Below are 24,233 nucleotides of genomic sequence, written 5' to 3' on the forward strand. Positions count from 1 at the left end.
CCCTCGCTGGAGACAATGTAGCCCAAAAAACTAATTTTCTGCACAGCGAACTCACATTTCTCCAGCTTAGCAAAGAGTGAATTATCACTCAATAACTGCAAAACTTCACGTACTCTGCCAATGGGACTCCAGATCCGGCGAAGAAATCAAAATGTCATCCAAATACACAACCACATTCTTACCAATCAAAGGTCTCAAGATGTCATTAATAAGGTTCTAAAAAATGCAGGTGCATTGGTAAGACCAAAAGGCATCACCAGATTCTCAAAATGACCTACAGGAGTGTTAAAAGCAGTTTTCCATTCATCACCCTCCTTCACTCGTAACAAATTGTATGCCCCCCGGAGATCAATATTAGAGAACCACTTGGCCCCCACTAACTGGTTAAACAAGTCAGGAATTAATGGCAATGGGTAGGAATTGCGTACGGTAATCTTATTAATTTCACGAAAATCCAGACACGGACGCAAACCCCCGTCCTTTTTTATAACAAAGAAAAATCCAACTGCCACAGGCGACTTAGAAGGTCTAATGTGACCAGCAGCCAGGCTAGTCTGTATGTACTCCTCCAAGGCCTTTCTTTCAGGGATAGTTAGATTAAACAAGCGAATCTTGGGAAGAGTAGCTGCCGGAATAAACTCAATGGCGCAATCATAATCCCTATGAAGAGGTAAAACTTGCGATTCCTCCGAAAAAACCCTCCGAAAATCTTGAATAGGTACAGGTAATTCCCCTTTTTCCACAGCCGCAATGCGACCATTACAACATTTATCATAGCATTTTGGACTCCAAGACTTTATCATATTAGTAGACCAGTCCAGCAAAGGATTGTGCACTTTTAACCAAGGCAATCCTAGAACGACGGGAGAGGGTAAATTATTAGTCCAAAATTTCTTGGTGAAGACCATTGATAGTGAGGGGAAATGCAGCAACCTTGTGAGTAATACATTTCAAGGGAGTGTTATCCATTACAATCACAGAAATAGGTGATGACAAAGGTTTGGATTTCAATTTAAGTTTTCCTAAAAACCCTTTATCAATCACATTAAGTGTTGAACCACAATCCACAAATACCTGAAATTCAATCAAATTTTCCTGCAAAGTAGTACTCCCTGAAAGAAATACTCCTGCAGAGTGTAAACAAGCTATACGGGCGTACCTGACCTTTTTTTTTTCTTTACTTAAATGAAGCTCACATTACTTAATCAAATGGTCACCTTTACCACAATAAAGACACAATTCCTCGGCGAACCTCCGGTCTCTTTTTTGAGAGCGGAGCGACATCGCCCCAACCTCCATAGGTTCTCCGCCATCTGAGCAGATTTTCTGGGGACTAGGACCTGGCATTACAGGAGTCTCTACCTCATTCTGCCTAGATCTCAGCCTCCTATCCAGACGAACAGCTAATTGCATGGCATCCCGCAGAGTCTCAGGTGCAGGGAATGCAATTAGCAAATGCTTAACCCTTTCACTCAGACCAGCAAGAAATAGAGATTTCAGAGCAGGATCATCCCATCTGACTTCAGAAGCCCACCTTCTAAAGTGTGTGCAATAAATCTCAGCATCATCTGACCCCTGATTCAAACGCTTGAGTTCTGCCTCAGAAGATGAGATTAGATCAGGATCGTCATATAATAGACCCATAGCAAAAAAAAAACTCTTCTACCGACCTCAAACATGGATCATTAGGTTGAAGAGAAAAGGCCCACTCCTGTGGTTTATTGCGCAAAAGTGACATAATAAAACCAATGCGCTGTGATTCGTTCCCAGAGGACCTTGGTCTCAAGCGAAAATATAACAAACAAGCATTTTTAAAGGAAAAAAAAAATCTTGCTGTTTACCATAAAAAACATCCGGCAGTCCTACCTTGGGTTCCACAAAATGCGCTCTGGAACAGCTACTCACGTGTTGCTGGAGCTCGGCCACCTCCAGAGTCAACCCCTGCAAGCGTTGAGCCAAATCCTGGACGGAAGCCATACTGATCACCATATTAATATTTCCTTTTTTTTTGGGCTGGACTTACTGTTATGATCTGCAAACAAGTACTAAGGAAAGAAGGGGAAAGCTTTCCCTACAGTAAGACTAAGCTGAATCCCTACGATGTAGCAGGTTGCCTGTTCTTAGAGACCAGACCCGCCTTAGTCCTAGGCTAGTCTGAACGAAGACCTATAGAATAAAGGGAAGGGGTCCCTAAAAGAGCTAAGGACTGGAAAAAAAATGGGACACCTCCTGAACAGAGAAGGTTGTTGCAGAAACACAAAAGATAAACTGACAAAAAGGTACTAGAGGTCCCAAAAAGACCAAGCGAACTGAGAGATATAGGCACAGAAGCACCTGGCTAGCAAAACAGTCAAAGAACACTGAAGTCCAGCACAGCCAAAAAGGCAGAGCTGGAATATAAAGGCAGATGGTCACGTGACCGCAAAACACTAGATGAAAAAAACAAACAGGAGGGTTCTAACAACATGCTCGTCCTGCATGTTTTGCGGTTGTTATGCAGCCAAAAAAAACATGCGGGGATTGCCTGCTGCGAGGACCTGGCCACTTTCTAAATACTTTTCCAGCACTGAGCACCCCTTTTCGTCAATCTTAATTTTGTGTTTTGTTAGAAATTTGCTTGCTGTGTTTTGTTAGTGATTTGTTTGCTCATCAGTTCAACCTCAGGTATCTATTCCATTCAGTGACCATATCTCCGAGACCTTGGGCCATTGATCTATCCGTCACCACATGCAAACCCAGGGGATGGGTTCCACCTGAGAAAATATCTCCACTAAGGCACAATTAGCTGGGGTAGGGAGGGGTGAGCTCTGCTGCCAATTCAGGGGGCCAAACCCTGTGCAGGAGAAAGAGAAGATTCATTGCTAGTCGGACTGAGAGCTGGGTGGTATCATGGACTGCGGTCGTGATATCCATCATCCAAAGGAGCATATGCTGTGACTGCCAATATACCGGCAGGAGATACAAAAAGCTGTGGGCCAACCAAAAGTTGGGGGACAGTGGGTATCACCTGGTACGGGGCAGTGGAACTACTGATCCCAGGTTAGAAACTCTAGGACTAAGAGAATTGCCTGTTGGACATTTACCTGGAATTGCTGTTCACCGTGGTCGGAAGGAATAAAACTAATTGCATCGATAACCTGCCTAGGTGATTATTAAAATCCACAACCGCACATATTTACACCTGCCATACATGAGCAATCCCTGTATGTTTTTTTGGGTGTCTGACAACCATGAAACATGCGGGACGTGGACCCGAGCATGTCACTCGAGCACCCGTGATACTTGGTGCATACCCGAGTACCCAATGCAAACTCAAGTAGCGAGCACTTGCGCGCAACACTAATGACAACATATTCAATATGATGACCTAATGTTATCAAATTCTGTGTTTGTACCCCTGGGTTCAAAATGTTCACTATACCCCTTGATAAAATCCTTGAGGGGTGTAGTTTCCAAAATGGGGTCACTTGTGGGGGGTTTCCACTGTTTAGGCACATCAGGGGCTCTCCAAACGCAACATGGCGTCCGCTCTCGATTCCAGCCAATTTTGCTTTCAAAAAGTCACACAGTGCTCCTTCCCTTCCGAGTCCTGAGGTGCATCCAAACAGTGGTTTTCCCCCATATATGGGGTATTGGCTTATTCAGGAGAAATTGCACAACAAATTGCATGATGCAATTTCTCCTGTTACCCTTATGAAAATGAAAAATTTGGGGCTGAACAACATTTTTGTGGGAAAAATGTGAAAATTTTATTTTTACAGCTCAATGTTATAAACTTCTGTGAAGCACCTGGGGGTTCAAGGTGCTCACCACACATCTAGATAAGTTCCCTGAGGGGTCTAGTTTCCAAAATGGTGTCATTTGTGGGGGGTTTCCACTGTTTAGGCACATGAGGGGCTCCCCAAACGCAACATGACATCCACTAATTATTCAAGCAAATTTTACATTCAAAAAGTCAAATGGCGCTCCTTCCCTTTCAAACCCTGCCGTGCGCCCAAACAGTGGTTTTCCCCCACATATCGGGTATCGGCTTACTCAGGAGAAATTGCACAACAAATTTTATGGTGCAATTTCTCCTGTTACCCTTATGAAAACAAAAAATTGGGGGCTGAAAAACATTTTTGTGGGAAAAATGTGAAAATGTTATTTTTACGGCTCAATGTTATAAACTTCTGTGAAGCACAGTGGTTTTCCTCCACATATGAGGTGTCGGCGTACTCAGGAGAAATTTCACAACAAATGTTGTGGCCCATTTTGTCTTGTTACACTTGAGAAAATTAAAAATTTGGGGCCTGAAGTGATTGAGCATCTTACCTGGCACAACTTCCAAGATAGATAGAGTTGGTTCGACGGCCACTTCTGCCATTCCATTACCCATCTTAAACTTAGAAAAGTTGCATCCTGAATCGACTTGTTTTTAGCACTTTGAACTTTTTATAGCATACCACATCCACAGTTATGCAACAGTAGAAATGCAATGACTTGCACAAATCTTGATGACTAGTGTCGAAAAGCTTCCACAAGCTGAGAGACTGTTGCTATATGTATTTAGTTACACACGAAAATAACATATTTAGTAATTGTTCGCTCCTATTACTTTGTAGACATCACAGCACCAACACTATGGATCAAGCACCTTGTTATCAAAGATGCAAAATTAAATGGCTCTAGCATGAGGCAATCAGGTATGATGTTTTATTGTCACCCATCAATGATTTTTTATAGTTTCGAGCATATTTATTATAAACTTCTTGTTGTATATTATGTGTGTAAGGCTGGGTTCACATCTATGTTGGAAGCTCTGTGACTGATTTCACTGGAAAGGCTGAAAAATTATAACTTGGTATGCAGAGCTATTTTTCCAGTAACAAGACCGACCACATTTTAGTCTACGGGGTTTGTTGGGTGCTGCTGAAGATTGTGATGTAACAGACCCAGCATTGCCTGCGATGGAACAGATGATGTGAACCCAGTCTAACAAATAGAAGTCTTTTGATGTCACTAATTAAAATGATTAATATCAATAGTGGTTGTCACTGAACAGTCCATAGACAGCAGCACATAAATCTACATTGTGATGGTTGGTTGTATATATGGATGGTTAGATGAACTGACAGAATTAGAGATTTTACTCTAAAATCTGTTGATAGAGCAGAAGACCACATTGGACATTTGTGGGTATTATATCTCAACTGGAGTGGGAGATCTTTTAAACTTTTTGTTCGGATTAGCAGTTCTGTTGCAATACAGACAGAAGGCTCTGGTACAGCAAGGCAATCTAGTTGAAACAACCATGGCAGATGTGTCAGATCTAGAACATCAACAACTGGAGTAGCTGGAATGAATCAACAGCAGCAGAGCTGGAACAGCAACAGCTGGAGTAGCTGAAATGGAACAACAGCAGCAGAGCTGGAACAGTAAAAGCTGGAGTAGCTGAAACGTAACAACAGCAGCAGAGCTGGAGTAGTGATGTAGCAGCGTTGAGGAACTAGTGAAGCAGAACTGAGTTTTCAATAAAGGCTCAATGCAGCAGACTTGCCAAAAAGCAAAGTAGCAAAGTTGACTCAGCTATTAGGAACCGGTATAGCAAGGCTGAGTTTACAACGGATGCTTAGTGCCGGAGATTTAGCAGTGCTGGAACCACAGAACATTAGAGCTGTATGGCAAAGCTTGATGTTGTAGCAGTGCTGGATGGTGTATAGGGTGGTGGTATTGTGTAGTGGCAGGAATGCCAACTACCTGAATAGTCAGTGTCCTGCTGCCTGAGCTTGGTTGAAATGGCTTGGGTGGATGATGTCATCAGAGCAAGTTGGTTTTATGTAGCAACCTAAAGCACAGGAGAAGAGACATGATCACCCGACTGCGCACATCGCTAGAACTAAGACAGGTGAGTAACAGAGGGACTTGCATAGCATTTAATAGGATTTATATATGATGTAAATTGTCTTTCAGTCTACATATCCAGGCAATCAACATATAAAATAGATGTAAAAACACGTCAACCAATTACTGCATCTTAAAACCAACGTATAAAAATGTGCTTTTTAAGATGATGATTTACCTGCCCATCAACCACTATGTTTGAATACATCCTAAGGGTACGGCCAGATCTTCAGGCTGGTCTCATGTAGTTGCAACTTCGTCTACCGTAATGGCCAATTGCCGCACAATTTTGTGTCACAATTGTGTGCCCATTGGTTTATTGCAAATGGTTGGAGCTTTGGCGTGCTGATGCCTTACCATCTGGCCATACCCTAAAGGGGTTGTCAAGTCAAGATTTCCACTTTTCACATTTGAGGCACCTCATAAAAACTGGCTTCAGAGACTCCCAGAATTCATGGAGGAAATCTGCAGCTGCATTAGTAACCTTTTCTGCCAACCTTGACAATGTACATTAGCAAGACATTGTCTATAAAAATAGATAAATAATTCTACACAAGAGCTGTTGGAATAAATCAGCAAAATACTGTACCTAGCAAAGACCTACTACATAAATTGATGAGGATAATTTGCAAAGTTCCTTCTATTGACTGATTTTAGGTTGACTTTTATTTACTCTTTCTACACTCCTCAACATTGCAACTGAGGAAGACCAAGAAGGAAATGTCGTGGAGTTATGGAAGTTACAGGGTAGATAGAAAGGTTACAGATATACAAATGAAGAAGCAATGAAAAGAAAATTTTAAAAACACCTCGACTTATTCAGTATTAAGTATGAGCGCCACGTGCAGAAATCCCCTCACTTACAGCCTTGGCTGCTATAAATGAGGTTATTAATGGTTGTCTGAGTAATGTTCTGCTAAAATACTTGGGCAAATCATCAAGATCCGCTGCTGGCAGCTCCCTGTGTAATTGCCAACCAATGACGTTCCAGATGTGGATGATGGGAGACAAGTCCAGGGATGCTGCAGGCCATGGTAACACGTTTAGGTGACGCAGGCTGCTTACAGTAGCACTAGTAACATGTGGCCTGGCATTGTCGTGTTGAAAAACGTCTCTTGGGACACTTTAGAGAAATGGCCATATCACTGGTTCCATCACCAAATTACTGTTACGCTGAGTTAGTGTACCTTTAACGAAGACTAGAGGAGTCCAGCTACCCTACATTATGCCACTCCACACCATAATTCTGGAAGTAGGACAGGTGGGATGTTCCCTTATGAAGGCCTCTTCATGGTGTTGTCCACGTGGTTTTCAAACCAATATCAGCCTCTCATTGCATCCAAGACAAAAGTGGAACTCATCGCTGAAGACCATGGAAGACCATAGACCTCCATTCCACCCTCCATTGCCATCTTGCGCTGCACCATGATAGCCTTTGACAGCGGTGGCGTGAAGTCATTGGAACATCTGTAATTGGACATTTGGCTTGCTGTCCAATGTCGTGTAAGCGCCTTCTGATGGCTTGTGTAGACACTGTGTGATGCCTTAGTTTCAGTGGCCTGTTAGTCACAGACAGGAGGCAGGCAGTGCATGGGAAATAGGCAGCGAAGCAGGAGAGCTGTAAGTGTAGTGCCCGCCCACTGCACTTGCAGCTCATTAGCATAAAATTTCAACTATGGATTTGTAGAAGAAAGGTAAGTATTTACTCAGCATTAAAGTGCCTTTACATACATGCAATCAGTTTAGGGTATAAAATACCGACGACAGGTTCTCTTTAAGCCTTACAGGGGGTGAAATAAGTATTGAACACATCACCAATTTTCTAAATAAATATATTTCCAAAGGTGCTATTGACATGAAATTCTCACCAGATGTCGGTAACAACCTGTCCAATCCACACAGGCAAAAAATCATACCACATATGTCCATAAATTAAGTTATGTGTAATAATGAGAAATGACACAAGGAAAAAGTATTGAACACACTTACTGAAATTTCTTTAATACTTCACACAAAAGCCTTTGTTGGTGATGACAGCTTCAAGACACCTTCTGTATGGAGAAACTAGTCGCATGCATTGCTCTGGTGTGATTTTGGCTCATTCTTCCACCCAAACACTCTTCAAATCCTGAAGGTCCTGTGGGCTCCTTCTATGAACTCTGAGCTTTAGTTCCTTCCATGCATTTTCTATTGGACTCGGGTCATTTGATTGGCTCGGCCATTCTAGCAGCTTTATTTTCTTTCTCTGAAACCAATTGATTGTTTCCTTGGCTCTGTCTTTGGGAACATTGTCTTGCTGAAATGTCCACCCTCGTTTCATCTTCATCATCCTGTTAGATGGCAAAAGATTTTTATCAAGAATGTCTCGGTACATTTTTCCATTCATCCTTCCTTCAATTACATGAAGTTTGCCAGTGCCGTATGCTGAAAAACAGCCCCACACCATGATGTTCCCACCTCCAAACTTCACTGTTGGTATGGTGTGAGCGTGTATACAGGCCATGGAGGTTGAGTGCCTTACTTATAGTGTTCTTTGAAACAATTGTACCTGCTGATTCCAGGTCTTTCTGTAGCTCTCCACAAGTGGTCCTTGGCTCTTGGATAACTCTTCTGATAATTATTTTCACTCCTCTAAAATCTTGCGGGGAGCACCTGGTCGTGGCCGGTTTATGGTGAAATGATGTTCTTCCCACTTCTGGATTATGGCCACAATAGTGCTCACTGGAACCTTTAGCAATTTAGAAATTCTTCTGTAAAAATATACCATCAGTATGTTTTGCAACAATAAGCTGTCTTGAGACAGCTCACTGGGTTTACCCATCATGAGATGTTTCTTGTGTGGCACCTTAGTAATGAGACACCTTTTTATAGACCATCAGTTAAACCAGCTGATATTATTTTTCACTAAGTGGCAGGATTACTTTCTAGGTAGAAATTGTAGAGGTGGGAGAAAAGAAAAAGAGCGTGCTACCTAAGCGTAATAAGTAGAGAATAAAAGAGTGTTTTAAAATAAATAGTTTGTTCTCACCTGAGCAGGTTGTGCTGGTAGGTACAACTCTAATGCGAGACCTTATGATATTGAGGTTCTCAGTCCACAGTTCCACAGCTCTTCCATGGGCGGTGGTGGAGTGTTTGTCCTAGCCCGACAAAAGCCTCCACATGGGCGAGATATGGCAGTTAGATCCTGGAGGTGCTCCCGTAGGATAGGGAGTTCCCTAATGGGTGATGGAACTTATGGTGTTTTATGCGGTCTGAATGTTGAATTCCATAAATCCATAAGTTTTAACCCTCTGTGGTCAATTCAACAATCAGACCACATAAAACACCAAAAGTTCCATCACCCATTGTGGAACTCGCCATCCTACGGGAGCACCTCCAGGATCTAACTGCCATATCATGCCCACGTGGAGGCTTTTGTCAGGCTTTTGTATGTCGGGTTTTATGGTATAAAAAAATATATAGTGCTTTTATTTTACCTGTGCACGTGATGCTCTTTTCACTTTTCCACCTTTAGAAATACATTTACTTAGAAAATTGGTTATGTGTTCAATACTTATTTTACCCACTGTATGTGGTGCTGCTATACTCTTAACATATGCCCACCAGGACTATGAGTTTGAGTCCAGTTACTATGGCTGGATCTGCACCCCCTTTAGGCTACATCAATATGCTCATGGCAAATTGCTTTGAGAATTTAAAACATTGTCCACCTCCTGGGGTAATTTTTGTCTAGCACTGATAAATGTGCTGACTCCTTATGGTCTGTAATGTACACACTTTTAAGCTTTGGTTCTTGTGTTCAGCTCTCGTCACATGATTTCAAGTATGCGATTTGCTTAGTTGCTTGTGCTGACTACACTTTTGGCCTCTTCTCTCAATATCTGTCTTCACTGGAACCGGCAAGTGTAGCCGAATCCTAACTGTGTGTCCATTACACACCATTTGGATTCTGCAAACTCTGATGCTTCTCAAAAATGTTCCCCTCTTTAACTTAAGAAGCAGCAAACTCCAGCTGTCTCTGTAATGGCTGGGCTATCTTCAGTCAGCCCCTTACTAAAGAGCACATTAAGAGCCATTTTTCTAAGCTTCATCATTTCACAAGTCTCAGCTACACGAATGGAGAAAGTGCAGTAAGTTTAGCTTTAGCTTACAAAGACTGACAGCTACTAAGCCATAAATAATATTCCCTTAGAAAGCAGCTAATCTACTTCATGAAAAGGTGCAAAGTATACAAGATTATGGGGGAGGTATCCCCCCCCCCCCCCACACACACAAAAAAAAACTACATGTAGCCATTGGCGCTAAAACTGTATGTGGTTGTAAAAATAAATGAGGGTCTCTTGGCAGGGTTTGATAGATGACTGTGAAAGAATTTGGTGTTTCTCCCGCTCTCCCCTCTACTGGAGTGACAGGGAGAGAGAAAAAGAAAATAAATGACTTAAGTAGTGTCCCTGAACCCACCAGAGACACTAGGGGGATTAATTCAATGAAATGAAGTAGAAGCTGAACATAGGATCCTTATACTTCATACTTTTTTCTGAAATATTTAGCATATTACAAATTCATTCAGGGGACCATAATAACAGAAAAATGTTTATTAGGTAATGGACTTTATTATCTTTCATATGGCAGTTTTTCTGTTTTGGGTGCACTTACTACATGGACTGCTTTTATCAACTACCAGTGGTCCCCAAACTTTCTTACCTTGAGAGCCACTTTCAGCTCTGAGACATGATTGCAAGCCATACCCAGCCCTCCTTCCTCCTAGTAGGAACACCCAAAGCCCCCATTATTAGTTTAGTGACAACCAAAGCTTCCCCAAAGAAAGCACACCAATACCTTGTGCCCCCCAAGACATTTGGCATTCTTGCATCAAGCATGCTCTCCACACTATGGCGTTAATCGTCAAGCATGCAGTATGATCCTATCTCCTGCTTATCATATGTATCTTCCCCCACAGTTTATGCGCATCCAGATCTGCTGTCTGTACGGGGCTACCCACAAAAGTGATCATCTTGAGGCCTTCTCTTCATAGTTGGTTGTTAGACCTGGTGCTAATGCACCAAGCTGACAGACAGCCACGAGTCACACATCATGGGCCCATGAGCCACAAATTAAAGACCCCTGTTCTATACAAATAAATATCCGCTTACTTGATATAACAGTATCCAAGAGACAGGAGCCACATCAATGTTCACATCTGGACTCGCTTGGCTTCTGACATTTGTGTGTGGTTATGTGTGCACATTGATGGGAATGGTGATTTGGATTTGGTTTTCACACAATTCGAACCTTGTTCGAGCCACCCAACAAAACTAAACTAAAGGGAACCTGTCATTTAAGGTGTGGTCAGAAACTGAGATTGTCATCCTAAATGTCTCTCTATTTATTTTAATAATCGTTTTTCTAATATGGGAAATGAAGCATCATCAGTGATGTCCGTTTCAGGGGCTCGGCTAGTCCATGCTCTACTGAGCATGTGTCAGTTGTCAATTCCGACGTATGCTCAGTAGGATCTTGTCACTGTGTAATATTCTTTTTAATGCACAGTGATAGTGCACTCCCTCGCTGGCTATGATGAGACGTGACGAGCATAAGTGCACAGTGTAAAGAGAGAACGCAGTGAGCAGAGAACAGCACCGCTCCCGAAACTGATGTCTGTCTGGTCTCTGCTCGCTCGTTCTCTGCTTACAACACACACGGACAGTGCGCTCTGTTACTGACTTGTCACTTTTAATTAGTGCTGGCAAAGGAGCGCACTGTCACTGTGCATTGAAAAGAATATTGCACATTAAGAAGGGAGCTCATACTGAGCATATAACGGAATAGACAACCAACATGCCGTTGTGCAGATTTGATGGCATCCGAGTGCTGTCTGCTTTTTTTCATGGACCCTTAAACTTGCATTGCAATTTTGGTCTGTCTCGCAGATCAATATTGGACATATCTTCGCTATTTTGCTCAGACCACTCGGTCACCACAAAAAAACTTAACATGAAGTCCTATAGACTATATTAAATGCGAGTTATATTAGGTACACTGATAGAAGTCATATGTGAAAAAGTGGACTTCTGAATGAGCCCTAATACCGAGAATTGCAACATGGCTGACAGTCCACGTATGTATGCACTGTGGTATCTATTCAATGGTTTTCCACAGATAAAAAGCAAAATTTCATGCTGAATATTCATTTACCAACGTCTGACAATTTAGAAAAATCGAAAGGGGTAGACTGAGATAGGAAAAGTGGGACTTAAAGGATATAGACAAGGAAATGTATAGGTTTGCACAGGAGCTGTATACACAAAACAGAAGGAAAATTTTAATCAAAACCTAGTTGAAAACTTGATTCATTTATCACTTAAAGGGAATCTGTCACCAAGTTTTTCTACCTAATATGAGAGCAGCATAATAATACTAATAATGTAGTGACAGAGACACTGATTCCAGTGATGTATCAATTACTGGGATGCTTATTGTAGATTTTATAAAATCACTGTTTTATCAGCAGGAGATCATCATTAGAGGACTAATAAACCTGCTGTCATGTAGTCCAACCCCGCCCCCACCACTGATTGGCATCTTTCTCCCTAAACATAGTGTGGGATTATACAGAGCTCAGCATTCAGAGAACTGCTAAATCTGCAGCAGATAAAACATTTTTTTTAATCAAAATGACAGCAGGCAGCCCAGTAAGTGACACATCACTAGAATCGGGGTCTCTGCCTCTACAAATGGGGTAGCAAAAAATTAGTGAGATTTTCTTTAACCCCTTTACGACCTTGGACGTATAGGTATGTCCAAGGTCATTTACCCCTCTTTGATGCAGGCACTAAGCCCACATCTTTCCTGGCACATGACAGCTGATTAGATCAGCTGTCATGTGCCTCTAACAGTCGCGGGTGGAATCACGATCTACCCGTGGCTGTTAACATGTTAAATGCTGCTTCAATCACTGAAAGCGACATTTAACTCGAGTGTGTTGGAAGTGCGTCATAAGACCCACCCATCGGCGCCCCGTCAACGTCATCGCGGAGCACCGATGGGTTGGGATGACAGCCGAGGGGTCTGCAGAAGACCATCGTGCTTGTCATTGTTGATCTGCTATGAACATCGGCCCGCGGCCGGAGTTCATAGGAGATGATGATTTCTGATACACATAGCAGGGCTGAAGCAATCTCTGTCACAACCAAAAAACTCTGCACATAGATCTAAATTCAGAGTAAAGAAGAGATCCATAGATGTTTAAACTAATTTTTATTAACCAAAATATTAAAAACACAGTAAATAAAAGAATAAAAACTAGAAACAAAGTGCCCAGTAGGGGGACACCGTCCTATCACTGAATCAATGTCCTTATAAACACAGGATAATCAAGTATAACCCGAAAGTGAAAACTTTCCCTTAATAGCAGTAATAGCTGACACCAGCAACCCTAAACCAAACATCTACTAAACAAGCAGCATCCTCCCAAAGTTATAACTTGCTAATAGTTTATTATTACACATGTATTCCTAAAGTGAGCTGTAGATCTGCCCTACATAAAAAAATATACCATGTGCATAACATCCCATATTGAAATAACATGCAAAGGGAGATAGTATATACCTTGTTGGAGGTGGTGCACAGGGACACCAGGTGATCCAGGATAAGGATGCTGTCCCCCTCACCCCAACGCGCGTTTCGCCACTAGCTTCTTCCGGGGGGATGTCACATAATGGTATATTAATTAGATTTTTCATAATGGGTATAAATTGAAATGTTCACCACGAGTCTTAAGGTAAAATAGATTGTTCCAAAGAATATTATTCTATAAAGCGAATATTGATTTTATATAACGGATTCCTGATCTAACAGACCCAGCAAGACTAATTATACTGTCACACAGTGAAAGAGGAATTGTACCATTATAAAACCCAGCCGCACTAACGTACATCTGCGGAAAGTCTGCCGTGAGTAATATAGTGACAGCAAAGTGTATTTGTGCATAATAATATCTCAGGGCTCTTTGCGGGATTAAGCACACACTGGCTTATATATATATATATGGATAGACACATCTGTAGGAAAAAAAAAAAAAAACCCTTTTTTCTTTATTCCGAGTCCTGAAGTGCACACCATTTGTTTTAGGTGCGCAGGACAAGTCTCGAGCTATAACTCATACACTTGTGTTTATAGGCAACCCAAGCTTATAACATAAACCTTTTTAAATATGGAGCTTTAGAAGCTTTCCTCTGGTGCTCCAAGGGTTATGTCCTCCGCTTCCAAACACTGAAACGCCACATTTTAATGACGCTTTCAATGGCTATTTATGAAAGACCATGGAAAGTTTGTGCAATGCTGTAATAATATATTGCAGTGTGTGTGCTGTGATACCTTAGCAGTGGCATAGGTCACATCTGTAAGGGTCATTTGTGAACGCCCGCCTTATGGCGAAGAGAAAGAGAGAGAAAAAAAGCCTATTTATTTACAACCTTCAGCTTGTCAATCTGTCTCATGACTGTCTTGCAAGCCAGCTGCCAGGTAAAGATTGAGCATTCATATAAACTCTTCATGCAGCAAGTAATGACCTAATGTATTACATGTGTTTGCTTAGAAGAGGTTTTTTGTGCGGTAATGTTAACATTATCAACTTCATCTGGAGAGAACAGGGGAATTTAAAGGAATTATGATATGTAAATTGTTTTTTTCTTTTAAGTAGATTTATGCGATTTTTCACCTATTTTAGGTCATGGAATAAGAGCGGGGGTCATTTATTAAAAACATGTTGCTTAGTCTTTTGGGTGCAGAAAATAGTGCTATATTCACATTAATTATACCCAAAGTCTGGCATTGTTGTCCATTGTAAAATGTCCAGAATCCACCCCCCAAACCCTCTGAACAGTTTCAGCTCCATGAACCTGTGCCCACAAATGGGAAGACACTGCATACTGACGTATCCTTCCCGGGCCACAGGAGCACTGCACAATCCTATGCAGATTGGTTGTAGAGGTCACATACACTGTGTGCAGAATTATTAGGCAAATTTGTATTTTGCTCACATGATACTTTTTATACATGCTGTCCTACTCCAAGCTGCATAGGCTTGAGAGCCAACTACCAATTAAGTAAATCTGGTGATGTGCATCTCTGTAATGAGGAGGGGTGTTGTCTAATGACATCAACACCCTATATAAGGTGTGCTTAATTATTAGGCAACTTCATTTCCTTTGGCAAAATGGGTCAGAAGAGAGATTTGACGGGCTCTGAAAAGTCCAAAACTGTGAGATGTCTTGCAGAGGGATGCAGCAGTCCTGAAATTTCCAAACTTTTGAAGCGTGATCACTGAACAATCAAGCGTTTCATGGCAAATAGTCAACAGGGTCGCAAGAAGCGTGTTGGCCAAAAAAGGCACAAAATAACTGCCCATGAATTGAGGAAAATCAAGCGTTACCTATACAGTGTACAGTTTCTCTTCTTACAAGAGCAAAGAGAAATCCCTCAGACTTAATACATATGCAAACAGTTAACAAACTAAACCTTTAATTAGACCCTGATCTCTGGCCACAGGGTTTGATCAGCTTCTCCTTCTCACCAAGCTCTCCAGCACATCCAGGTGTAAGCAGGAATTAGAATCAATCTCAGTCCCAAAGTGTAGTTCCCAACAGGACTCCTTAGTAGTATCCAAGTGCACAGAGTCTTAGAGCACCAGATCCTTCACAATCTCTGGATCAAGCCTGATCAGTCCATCAGCAGTGATATACACCAGGCAGTTCTCAGCACTACTGGAATCGCTAACTAGCTTTCCCTAACTGACTACGCAGTTGGTGACCGGTCACATATCTCAGTTACTCACAAGTCACAGCTTCTTCTTAGACACACTGTCTGACTGTAGTCAGTACAAGCTCTCCAACGTCACTCAGCAATCACACGCATGTCGCCTTCTCAGAGGACTTCCTGGATCTCTCTTTCCCGGGCTTTTTTTTACAGATCCCTGGGCTTTTTCTTTACTTGTTTGTTGCTGACCCCTAATGGCCGGACTAAGTCATTGCAGGAGAAATTTACACTGTCATAAATATGAGCTCATTACTAGAAAGACATGTCAACATGTTACACAACGTTACTGGAGTATCAAAAAGCACAAGGTGTGCGATACTCAGGGACATGGCCAAGGTAAGGAAGGCTGAAAAACGACAACCTTTGAACAAGAAACATAAGATAAAACGTCAAGAATGGGCCAAGAAATATCTTAAGACTGATTTTTCAAAGGTTTTATGGACTGATGAAATGAGAGTGACTCTTGATGGGCCAGATGGATGGGCCAGAGGCTGGATTAGTAAAGGGCAGAGAGCTCCACTCCGACTCAGACGCCAGCAAGGTGGAGGTGGGGTACTGGTATGGGCTGGTATCATCAAAGATGAACTTGTGGGACCTTTTCGGGTTGAGGATGGAGTGAAGCTCAACTCCCAGACCTACTGCTAGTTTCTGGAAGACAACTTCTTCAAGCAGTGGTACAGGAAGAAGTCGGTATCGTTCAAGAAAAACATGATTTTCAATCAGGACAATGCTCCATCCCATGCATTCAACTACTCCACAGCGTGGCTGGCCAGTAAAGGTCTAAAAGAAGAAAAAATAATGACATGGCCCCCTTGTTCACCTGATCTGAACCCCATAGAGAATCTGTGATCCATCATAAAATGTGAGATCTACAGGGAGGGAAAACAGTACACCTCTCGGGACAGTGTCTGGGAGGCTGTGGTGGCTGCTGCTCGCAATGTTGATCGAAAACAGATCAAGCAACTGACAGAATCTATGGATGGAAGGTTGTTGAGTGTCATCATAAAGAAAGGTGGCTATATTCATCACTAATTTTTTTGTTTTTGCATGTCAGAAATGTTTATTTCTAAATTTTGTGCACCGATATTGGTTTACCTGGTGAAAATAAACAAGTGAGATGGGATTATATTTGGTTTTTATTAAGTTGCCTAATAATTCTGCACAGTAATAGTTACCTGCACAAACAGATATCCTCCTAAGATAGCCAAATCTAAAAAAAAAAACACTCCAACTTCCAAAAATATTAAGCTTGGATATTTATGAGTCTTTTGGGTTGATTGAGAACATAGTTGTTGATCAATAATAAAAATAATCCTCTAAAATACAACTTGCCTAATAATTCAGCATTGAAATAGGATATATAGATTCACCATTGTGGCTATTGATTGGCACATTGTTGCATGTCCGTACGAGCAAATCAAGATTTACATCCAGCTTTTCTAGTGATACGAGTGTAATAGTAGAAGATTGGTAGATGAGTAACTTTTTTTTCTATTTTTTTGGGTGGGGGGGTGTCATTATGCTCAGTCCTTTTAAAAAGTTGGTGTCAACCCTTTGCGACAAAACCATATAATTAACTATAAAATAATAATAATAATAATAATAATAATTAATAAAGAGGTACTCCAGGGAGATGAAAATGTAATAACAGTACATCAGTATAATATTTAAAACTATAAAGGCTCCATATCCTTATTACGGTTTTCAATTGCCATTTCATGTACTTCTTCTTGCTGCTCTTGAGTCCTCCTTCCTTCTTGAAGGCAAGGCGGATTGCTTCTTGCACCTTATGCAAGCCAGAACCTTAACAATACCTCCTTCCCTGCAGTCACAAATCAGGTGGAAATTTCATGCTTTTTGCTTCTTGTGCATGCCTGCCCCCTGACCAAGAATCAGTCTTTGTACTGTCAATGCTTGTTTTTTGCTTTTCTTCCCCTTTCCCCTGTGTGCCCTTCCTGCTTTTTCACAGCTTATATGTCACATTTTAGCTTTCCTCCACAGTCCCTGATATGTCACATACAAGCTGTGAATCTGTAGGTAGGGAATAGAGATGAGCGTTGTTCTACTCGAACTGTTCGCCAATCTCAAATTCGAGCTGTTTTGGGCGGTGTTCGAGCCGTTCGGCGAACACGAACAATTTGAGAAAAATTCGGCTGTTCGAGGTTATGTTCGATAACTGTTCGTGCACCAAAATCATAACTGGATTTTTTCTCAGTAATGATGAAAATTAATGTTAATACGCAGTTTGAGTGTACAGCGGGGTGGGGGGAGGGGCAGGGGATGGATCTCTGCAGGAACAATGAAGATCTCCATTTTTTTTTCTCTTTCCCGCATTTACAGTGGGGAGGTGCAATCTGTCAGCCTATTGACACGCCCCCTGGGCCATGTTGTTAGGCTTACCCGGAGCCGGATCAGATGGGGGTTGTAGTCTCCGAGTGGCTGTGACCCGGTCCGTGCCCAGGGTGTCAAACTCAGTGTGCGGCAGTCCTTGCAGATGTTCTTAGTGTCGACTACGCCACCCGTTGATTTGCGGTCAAAAGGCCGCCGCTGCAGGATGGTCCGCTGAGGCTGGTGGTGTGTGTGCAGCTGTGGTAGTATAACCCCCAACGGGAGGGGTATAGCCTCAGGGGGTCAGACGTGGAGGATGGTGGTTGTGAAGGTGCAGCAAGGAGACTCAGAGGCATGAAATGCAGTTCAGGGTTTTTACTCACTGGTGTTGCTCGGGTCACTCTGTACAGCAGTGACCACCCAAGCCGTGCTGCGTCCACCAGGTGCGGGACTCGGTCAACTCCCGGGCAATTCCTGAGTATGGTCCTGAGCTCCCTTCTTCTCTCTCTCTCTGGCCGTTCCCACCAGGGATCCACCTGTGTCCGGCTCCCTCGGGTCTCTTGGTGGTTGAACCTTCTCTGGCTTCCCTGACCCTATGCTCGGTGTGCCATTCTGGTGGATTTGGTGAGGGTCGTGGCAAATCTTGCCCACGACCTCCGGTTCCTGGCTAAGGTGTGCTTTGGCCTCCGCCAGCTTGGGATCCGGTACCCTTTTGCCGACCCTTCACCCTTATCTGTTCTCATACGGGCTCTTGGGGTCCCCTCTCGTCCTGCGCCTCTGGGTCCCTCTTCCTTCTCCTCTCCTGGAGTTACTGCTGACTCACTGACTGGCTGACTGACCCTGTCCTAAGATGGTGCCCACCTTATATACTCCCTCTATGTGTGAGCTCAGGTGACCAGCACCCAATGAGCTCCTACATTTACCCAGACTACTCCCCCTATCTGCCCCTACACTACTGGGATGTTCCACCCCCCTCCCACTCCAGCCAGGGACAGACGCTGTCGTACCTGCACATATACTGGTGGGAGTACCGTTGTTCTGTCCCCCGGAAATGGGATGTATGTAGTGCATGCAGCCTACTAAGCTCAGTTCCATACCCCATCCTTACCCGGGAGTGGAATACCACACCTCTGGGTTGAGGTGCAATACCCCTGTAGCAGCCGAATCCTCAGGGTGCTACATTCCCCCCTGGTAAATCACAGCACGTCCTCGGGCTGTAAAAGAATAAACATTCCAAAAACATACAATTTTTTTCAAAACATCATAAACATATAAAACACTATATATATTATCAGCAGCAATAAACTCTTCATATAAAACTTTTCATTATAAACATTCTTGTTCCTCCGGCCACGGTGCAACTTGTGACCGGGTAAGTGCAACAGTCTCTTCTGGAAAAACACAGTTCCTTACAAAACCAGTAGGGGGCGCCTTAGAAAGCGCAACTATGTACAAAAGGGGAATATGGCCGCTCTCAGTCCTCGGCCAGTGGGGAAAAGGAATGGCTGTTCACAGTCCTCAGCCTGTTAGGGGATAGGGACACACGGGTATTCACTTGCTGGTCCCGACGGGGACTACACTTTGGTAGCAGCAGTTTTTGTACCCACACGGGTAACTATTTACATATTCTATTTACAGTTCATCAGTGGCGGTATGCTCTTGGCTGAGGGTAATCTTTAAACCCGTCCGGGTCCTCTTGATCCTCCTCACCCCGTAGCTCCTCCTCAGTCAGTCTATGCACATGCAGGGCATACGGGCCCTTGGCGCACTGATGCCGGGTGAAGGTGACCTCATCACCCAGGTATAGGTCACGACCTCTGTGTCCCTTCGGTAGGTGGGACTCGACATCTCTTCTGGTCACGAAGACGTCGCCGGGGGTGTGATGGTCTCTGATGAAGCCCCAACCGTGCTGCAACTGGAATTTAATTACAGTCCCGGTGGCACGGGGACCGTGGGCTGCACGGGGGTTCCTTCGGGTCCGGCTCTTTTGTTCTGCACTCTTTACCTGCAGCCGCTCCTCGCGGACCCGCCTCTCTTTCCTCTCTCTGTCGAAGACCTCTAACTGCTGCCGGCAGCACTCCGCACGCTCAGCTGCAGCCGCCCGGGTCTCCTCGGTGAATCCCATTAGGTCCTCACCGGTAAAGTCCCACTCGAACTGGGCTTCCTCCAACGAGAGTGGGGTGATCTTGGCGGGCGCCGGAGCCGGGATCAGGGGCTCATCCAGGGGTCTTTCTTTCCGGAGTCGGGGATGGTGGTACTCCGGTGGCCACACAGGGGGCTGCCCATCCGGGCAGGTGTCTTCACCCAGGTGTGGCGCTGTGGACGTTGAGGGCGCGGTGGTGGTAACGGCGCCCGGGTTCACCAGGCCTTGCGACCAGGCCTGGGGCACCCTGAAGGTGAAGGGCACCGTGAAGACGGCGGCGCCCGGGGTTACTTGGCCCAGCGACCAGGCCGGTGGCATGATGGTGGTAGAGGGCGCAGTGAAGACGGCGGCGCCCGGGGGTACTCGGCCCTGCGACCAGGCCGGTGGCGCTTCCTGCTTGGCCGCGCTCAGGGTTGAGGCGCGTGACGTTACAGGGGGCGTAGCCGCGGCTCCGGCCGCTTGAGGCCTAGCTTGGAGCGATGACGCAGCGGCTACGGGAACGGTGAGTGGGGCTTCGGGCTCTGCGACGGGGAGCTGGGGCAGGTTTACGGCTTCTGGGCACGGGATGTTGTCGTCCCCATTACCTGCCTTCATCTCTTTGGCTCCCTCCGCGGCGTCGTCTCCGGCCGTCGTCCATCCTTCGCCGTCCTCAGAGGTGGACTTGCTCCTCGCTGCGGGTGGCATGCTTCGCTGGCGGGCTCCGGCCTGCCGGGCCATCTCTCGGGTCCACTCCGCCAGTGTTTCCTGCTGCACCCGGGCCATCCTTCGTGCTAGGCCCTCCAGCGCGGCCTGTGCACGCTCCCGATCTCCGGGGAGCTGCGCCAGGATCTCCAGCAGGCCTTCTGGAGTGGCGGCCTGCAACAGGCTCCTGACCACTGGGTCGGTGCTGCCTGACTCTCCCTCCATCTCCGGGTGTGTTCTCTCTCGACTCCCCCAAGCTGCTCCCATCTTCACTCTTTTGTTCTGTATCCGCCCACATTGGGGGTCGTCCTCGGGCAACTTTGTGATTGCCAGTTCCAGGGGCAGTTCCCTCACGCTGATGGACATATCAATCATCACAGTCTCTGCTGGTGGGGGCGGTTTCCACTTTTGGCGCCATTTTCGGTCCCGGCCCACGATGGGAGGTGTCCTCTTGCCACCCTCTGGCACGCCCATAATGGCGTCCGCTCTGCCAAGGCGGGAAATCTCCTCAGATGGCGGGAACCGCTTCCCAATGGCGGGAAACTCTGTGGACGGCGGGAAAAGACCGCAGATGGCGGGCAAACGGCGGGAACCGATCCGAGATGGCGTCCGATGGCGGGGACCCTCCGGAATTGGCGGGAGACTTCTTTTCGAGGTAAATGCGAACTTTTCTTCAGGCACGCAGTACCCGGTGGTTGCGGGCACGTGATCCTGCCGACTACGCCAAAGTTGACGCGCCCCCTGGGCCATGTTGTTAGGCTTACCCGGAGCCGGATCAGATGGGGGTTGTAGTCTCCGAGTGGCTGTGACCCGGTCCGTGCCCAGGTTGTCAAACTCAGTGTGCGGCAGTCCTTGCAGATGTTCTTAGTGTCGACTACGCCACCCATTGATTTGCGGTCAAAAGGCCGCCGCTGCAGGATGGTCCGCTGAGGCTGGTGGTGTGTGTGCAGCTGTGGTAGTATAACCCCCAACGGGAGGGGTATAGCCTCAGGGGGTCAGACGTGGAGGATGGTGGTTGTGAAGGTGCAGCAAGGAGACTCAGAGGCATGAAATGCAGTTCAGGGTTTTTACTCACTGGTGTTGCTCGGGTCACTCTGTACAGCAGTGACCACCCAAGCCGTGCTGCGTCCACCAGGTGCAGGACTCGGTCAACTCCCGGGCAATTCCTGAGTATGGTCCTGAGCTCCCTTCTTCTCTCTCTCTCTGGCCGTTCCCACCAGGGATCCACCTGTGTCCGGCTCCCTCGGGTCTCTTGGTGGTTGAACCTTCTCTGGCTTCCCTGACCCTATGCTCGGTGTGCCATTCTGGTGGATTTGGTGAGGGTCGTGGCAAATCTTGCCCACGACCTCCGGTTCCTGGCTAAGGTGTGCTTTGGCCTCCGCCAGCTTGGGATCCGGTACCCTTTTGCCGACCCTTCACCCTTATCTGTTCTCATACGGGCTCTTGGGGTCCCCTCTCGTCCTGCGCCTCTGGGTCCCTCTTCCTTCTCCTCTCCTGGAGTTACTGCTGACTCACTGACTGGCTGACTGACCCTGTCCTAAGATGGTGCCCACCTTATATACTCCCTCTATGTGTGAGCTCAGGTGACCAGCACCCAATGAGCTCCTACATTTACCCAGACTACTCCCCCCTATCTGCCCCTACACTACTGGGATGTTCCACCCCCCTCCCACTCCAGCCAGGGACAGACGCTGTCGTACCTGCACATATACTGGTGGGAGTACCGTTGTTCTGTCCCCCGGAAATGGGATGTATGTAGTGCATGCAGCCTACTAAGCTCAGTTCCATACCCCATCCTTACCCGGGAGTGGAATACCACACCTCTGGGTTGAGGTGCAATACCCCTGTAGCAGCCGAATCCTCAGGGTGCTACACTATCAGCAGCGCACACACGGAGCGAAGTGCTTTTTTTCACACAAGCAAGGGCATGTGTCATTGGCAGTGTATGTCATATGTCCTTGCCCTATAAGACCAAGCCATTTTCCCCGTCGCCACCATTTTCTCACTGCTGCAGCTGCGTGTTAGACGGCACCGCTGTTGCTGTGTGCGCTATACCTTGTTAATTTCAAGCCAATTTTCGCACAAATATACAGATAGCTTGGGAGTAGGGAATAGTTGTGATTGCAGTCCTTTTAAGGACTAGGTTACAGCATTTCCTACGACTTTTATCAGGCAGGTCTGTGCTCTTAAATAGATAGGTTGTGGGAGTAAAGACTAATTGTAATTGGAGTCCTTTTCAGGACTAGGTTACATCAGTTCCTATCAGTTTTTGCCAGGCAGGTCTGTGCCAGTGCTGTGCAAGTTTTTTTCACAGCATTTGGCTGAATCTAGCAAAGCTAATCCTTTTCGGCCTATTGCAGAGTGTGTTAGTCAGTGGAGTAGCCTATCTGTGTTGCAAGATATACCACCTGTGTATAGAATACCAATTTTTTTACTGCACCTAGTGAAGTAAAATCTTTTGGGCATAGAATGATGCTATTAGTCCATCTATACTGACCTCCATCAGGTTGCAAACTGAATCTAATTTTTTTCTGCATCTAGCTCTGAAAAAATATTTGGCCTTCTAGCAGTGTGTGGGACTTGTTCTATTAGTCCACCTATACTGACCTCCATCAGGTTGCAAACTGAATATATTTTTTTCTGCATCTACCTCTGAAAAAATATTGGGCTTCTAGCTGTGTGTGGGACTTGTTGTATTAGTCCATCTATACTGACCTCCATCAGGTTGCAAACTGAATATATTTTTTTCTGCATCTACCTCTGAAAAAATATTGGGCTTCTAGCTGTGTGTGGGTCTTGTTCTATTAATCCATCTATACAGACCTCCATCAGGTTGCAAACTGAATATAATTTTTTTCTGCATCTAGCTCTGAAAAAAATATTTGGTCTTCTAGTAGTGTGTGGGACTTTCTCTGTTAGTCCATCTATACTGACCTCCATCAGGTTGCAAACTGAATATATTTTTTTCTGCATCTACCTCTGAAAAAATATTGGGCTTCTAGCTGTGTGTGGGTCTTGTTCTATTAATCCATCTATACAGACCTCCATCAGGTTGCAAACTGAATATAATTTTTTTCTGCATCTAGCTCTGAAAAAATATTTGGCCTTCTAGCAGTGTGTGGGACTTGTTCTATTAGTCCACCTATACTGACCTCCATCAGGTTGCAAATTCAAAATAATTTTTTGTATGCATCTAGCTCTGAAAAAATATTTGGCCTTCTAGCAGTGTGTCGGACTTTCTCTATTAGTCCATCTATACTGACCTCCATCAGGTTGCAAATTAAAAATAATTTTTATCTGCATCTACAGTACCTCTGAAAAAATATTTGGGCTTCTAGCTGTGTGTGGGACTTGTTGTATTAGTCCATCTATACTGACCTCC

At 44.9% G+C, this 24,233-nt stretch overlaps 1 protein-coding gene across 5 annotated transcripts in view; it reads left to right on the top strand.

Annotated features, from left to right (window-relative positions):
- The window catches only part of SMOC1 (SPARC related modular calcium binding 1), a 301,635-nt gene that overhangs the window by 198,659 nt on the left and 78,743 nt on the right, over nucleotides 1–24,233 (top strand). For all 5 annotated transcript variants that reach the window (XM_073638912.1, XM_073638909.1, XM_073638911.1 and 2 more), the window contains one exon: nucleotides 4,605–4,685. In XM_073638912.1, the coding sequence (XP_073495013.1) occupies nucleotides 4,605–4,685 (81 nt within the window). The remainder of the gene's footprint in view (nucleotides 1–4,604; nucleotides 4,686–24,233) is intronic.

The sequence above is a fragment of the Phyllobates terribilis genome, unplaced genomic scaffold (assembly GCF_046119375.1).
Source record: "Phyllobates terribilis strain yellow unplaced genomic scaffold, ASM4611937v1 Scaffold_7__3_contigs__length_470593459, whole genome shotgun sequence".
Taxonomy (NCBI): Eukaryota; Metazoa; Chordata; class Amphibia; order Anura; family Dendrobatidae; genus Phyllobates; species Phyllobates terribilis.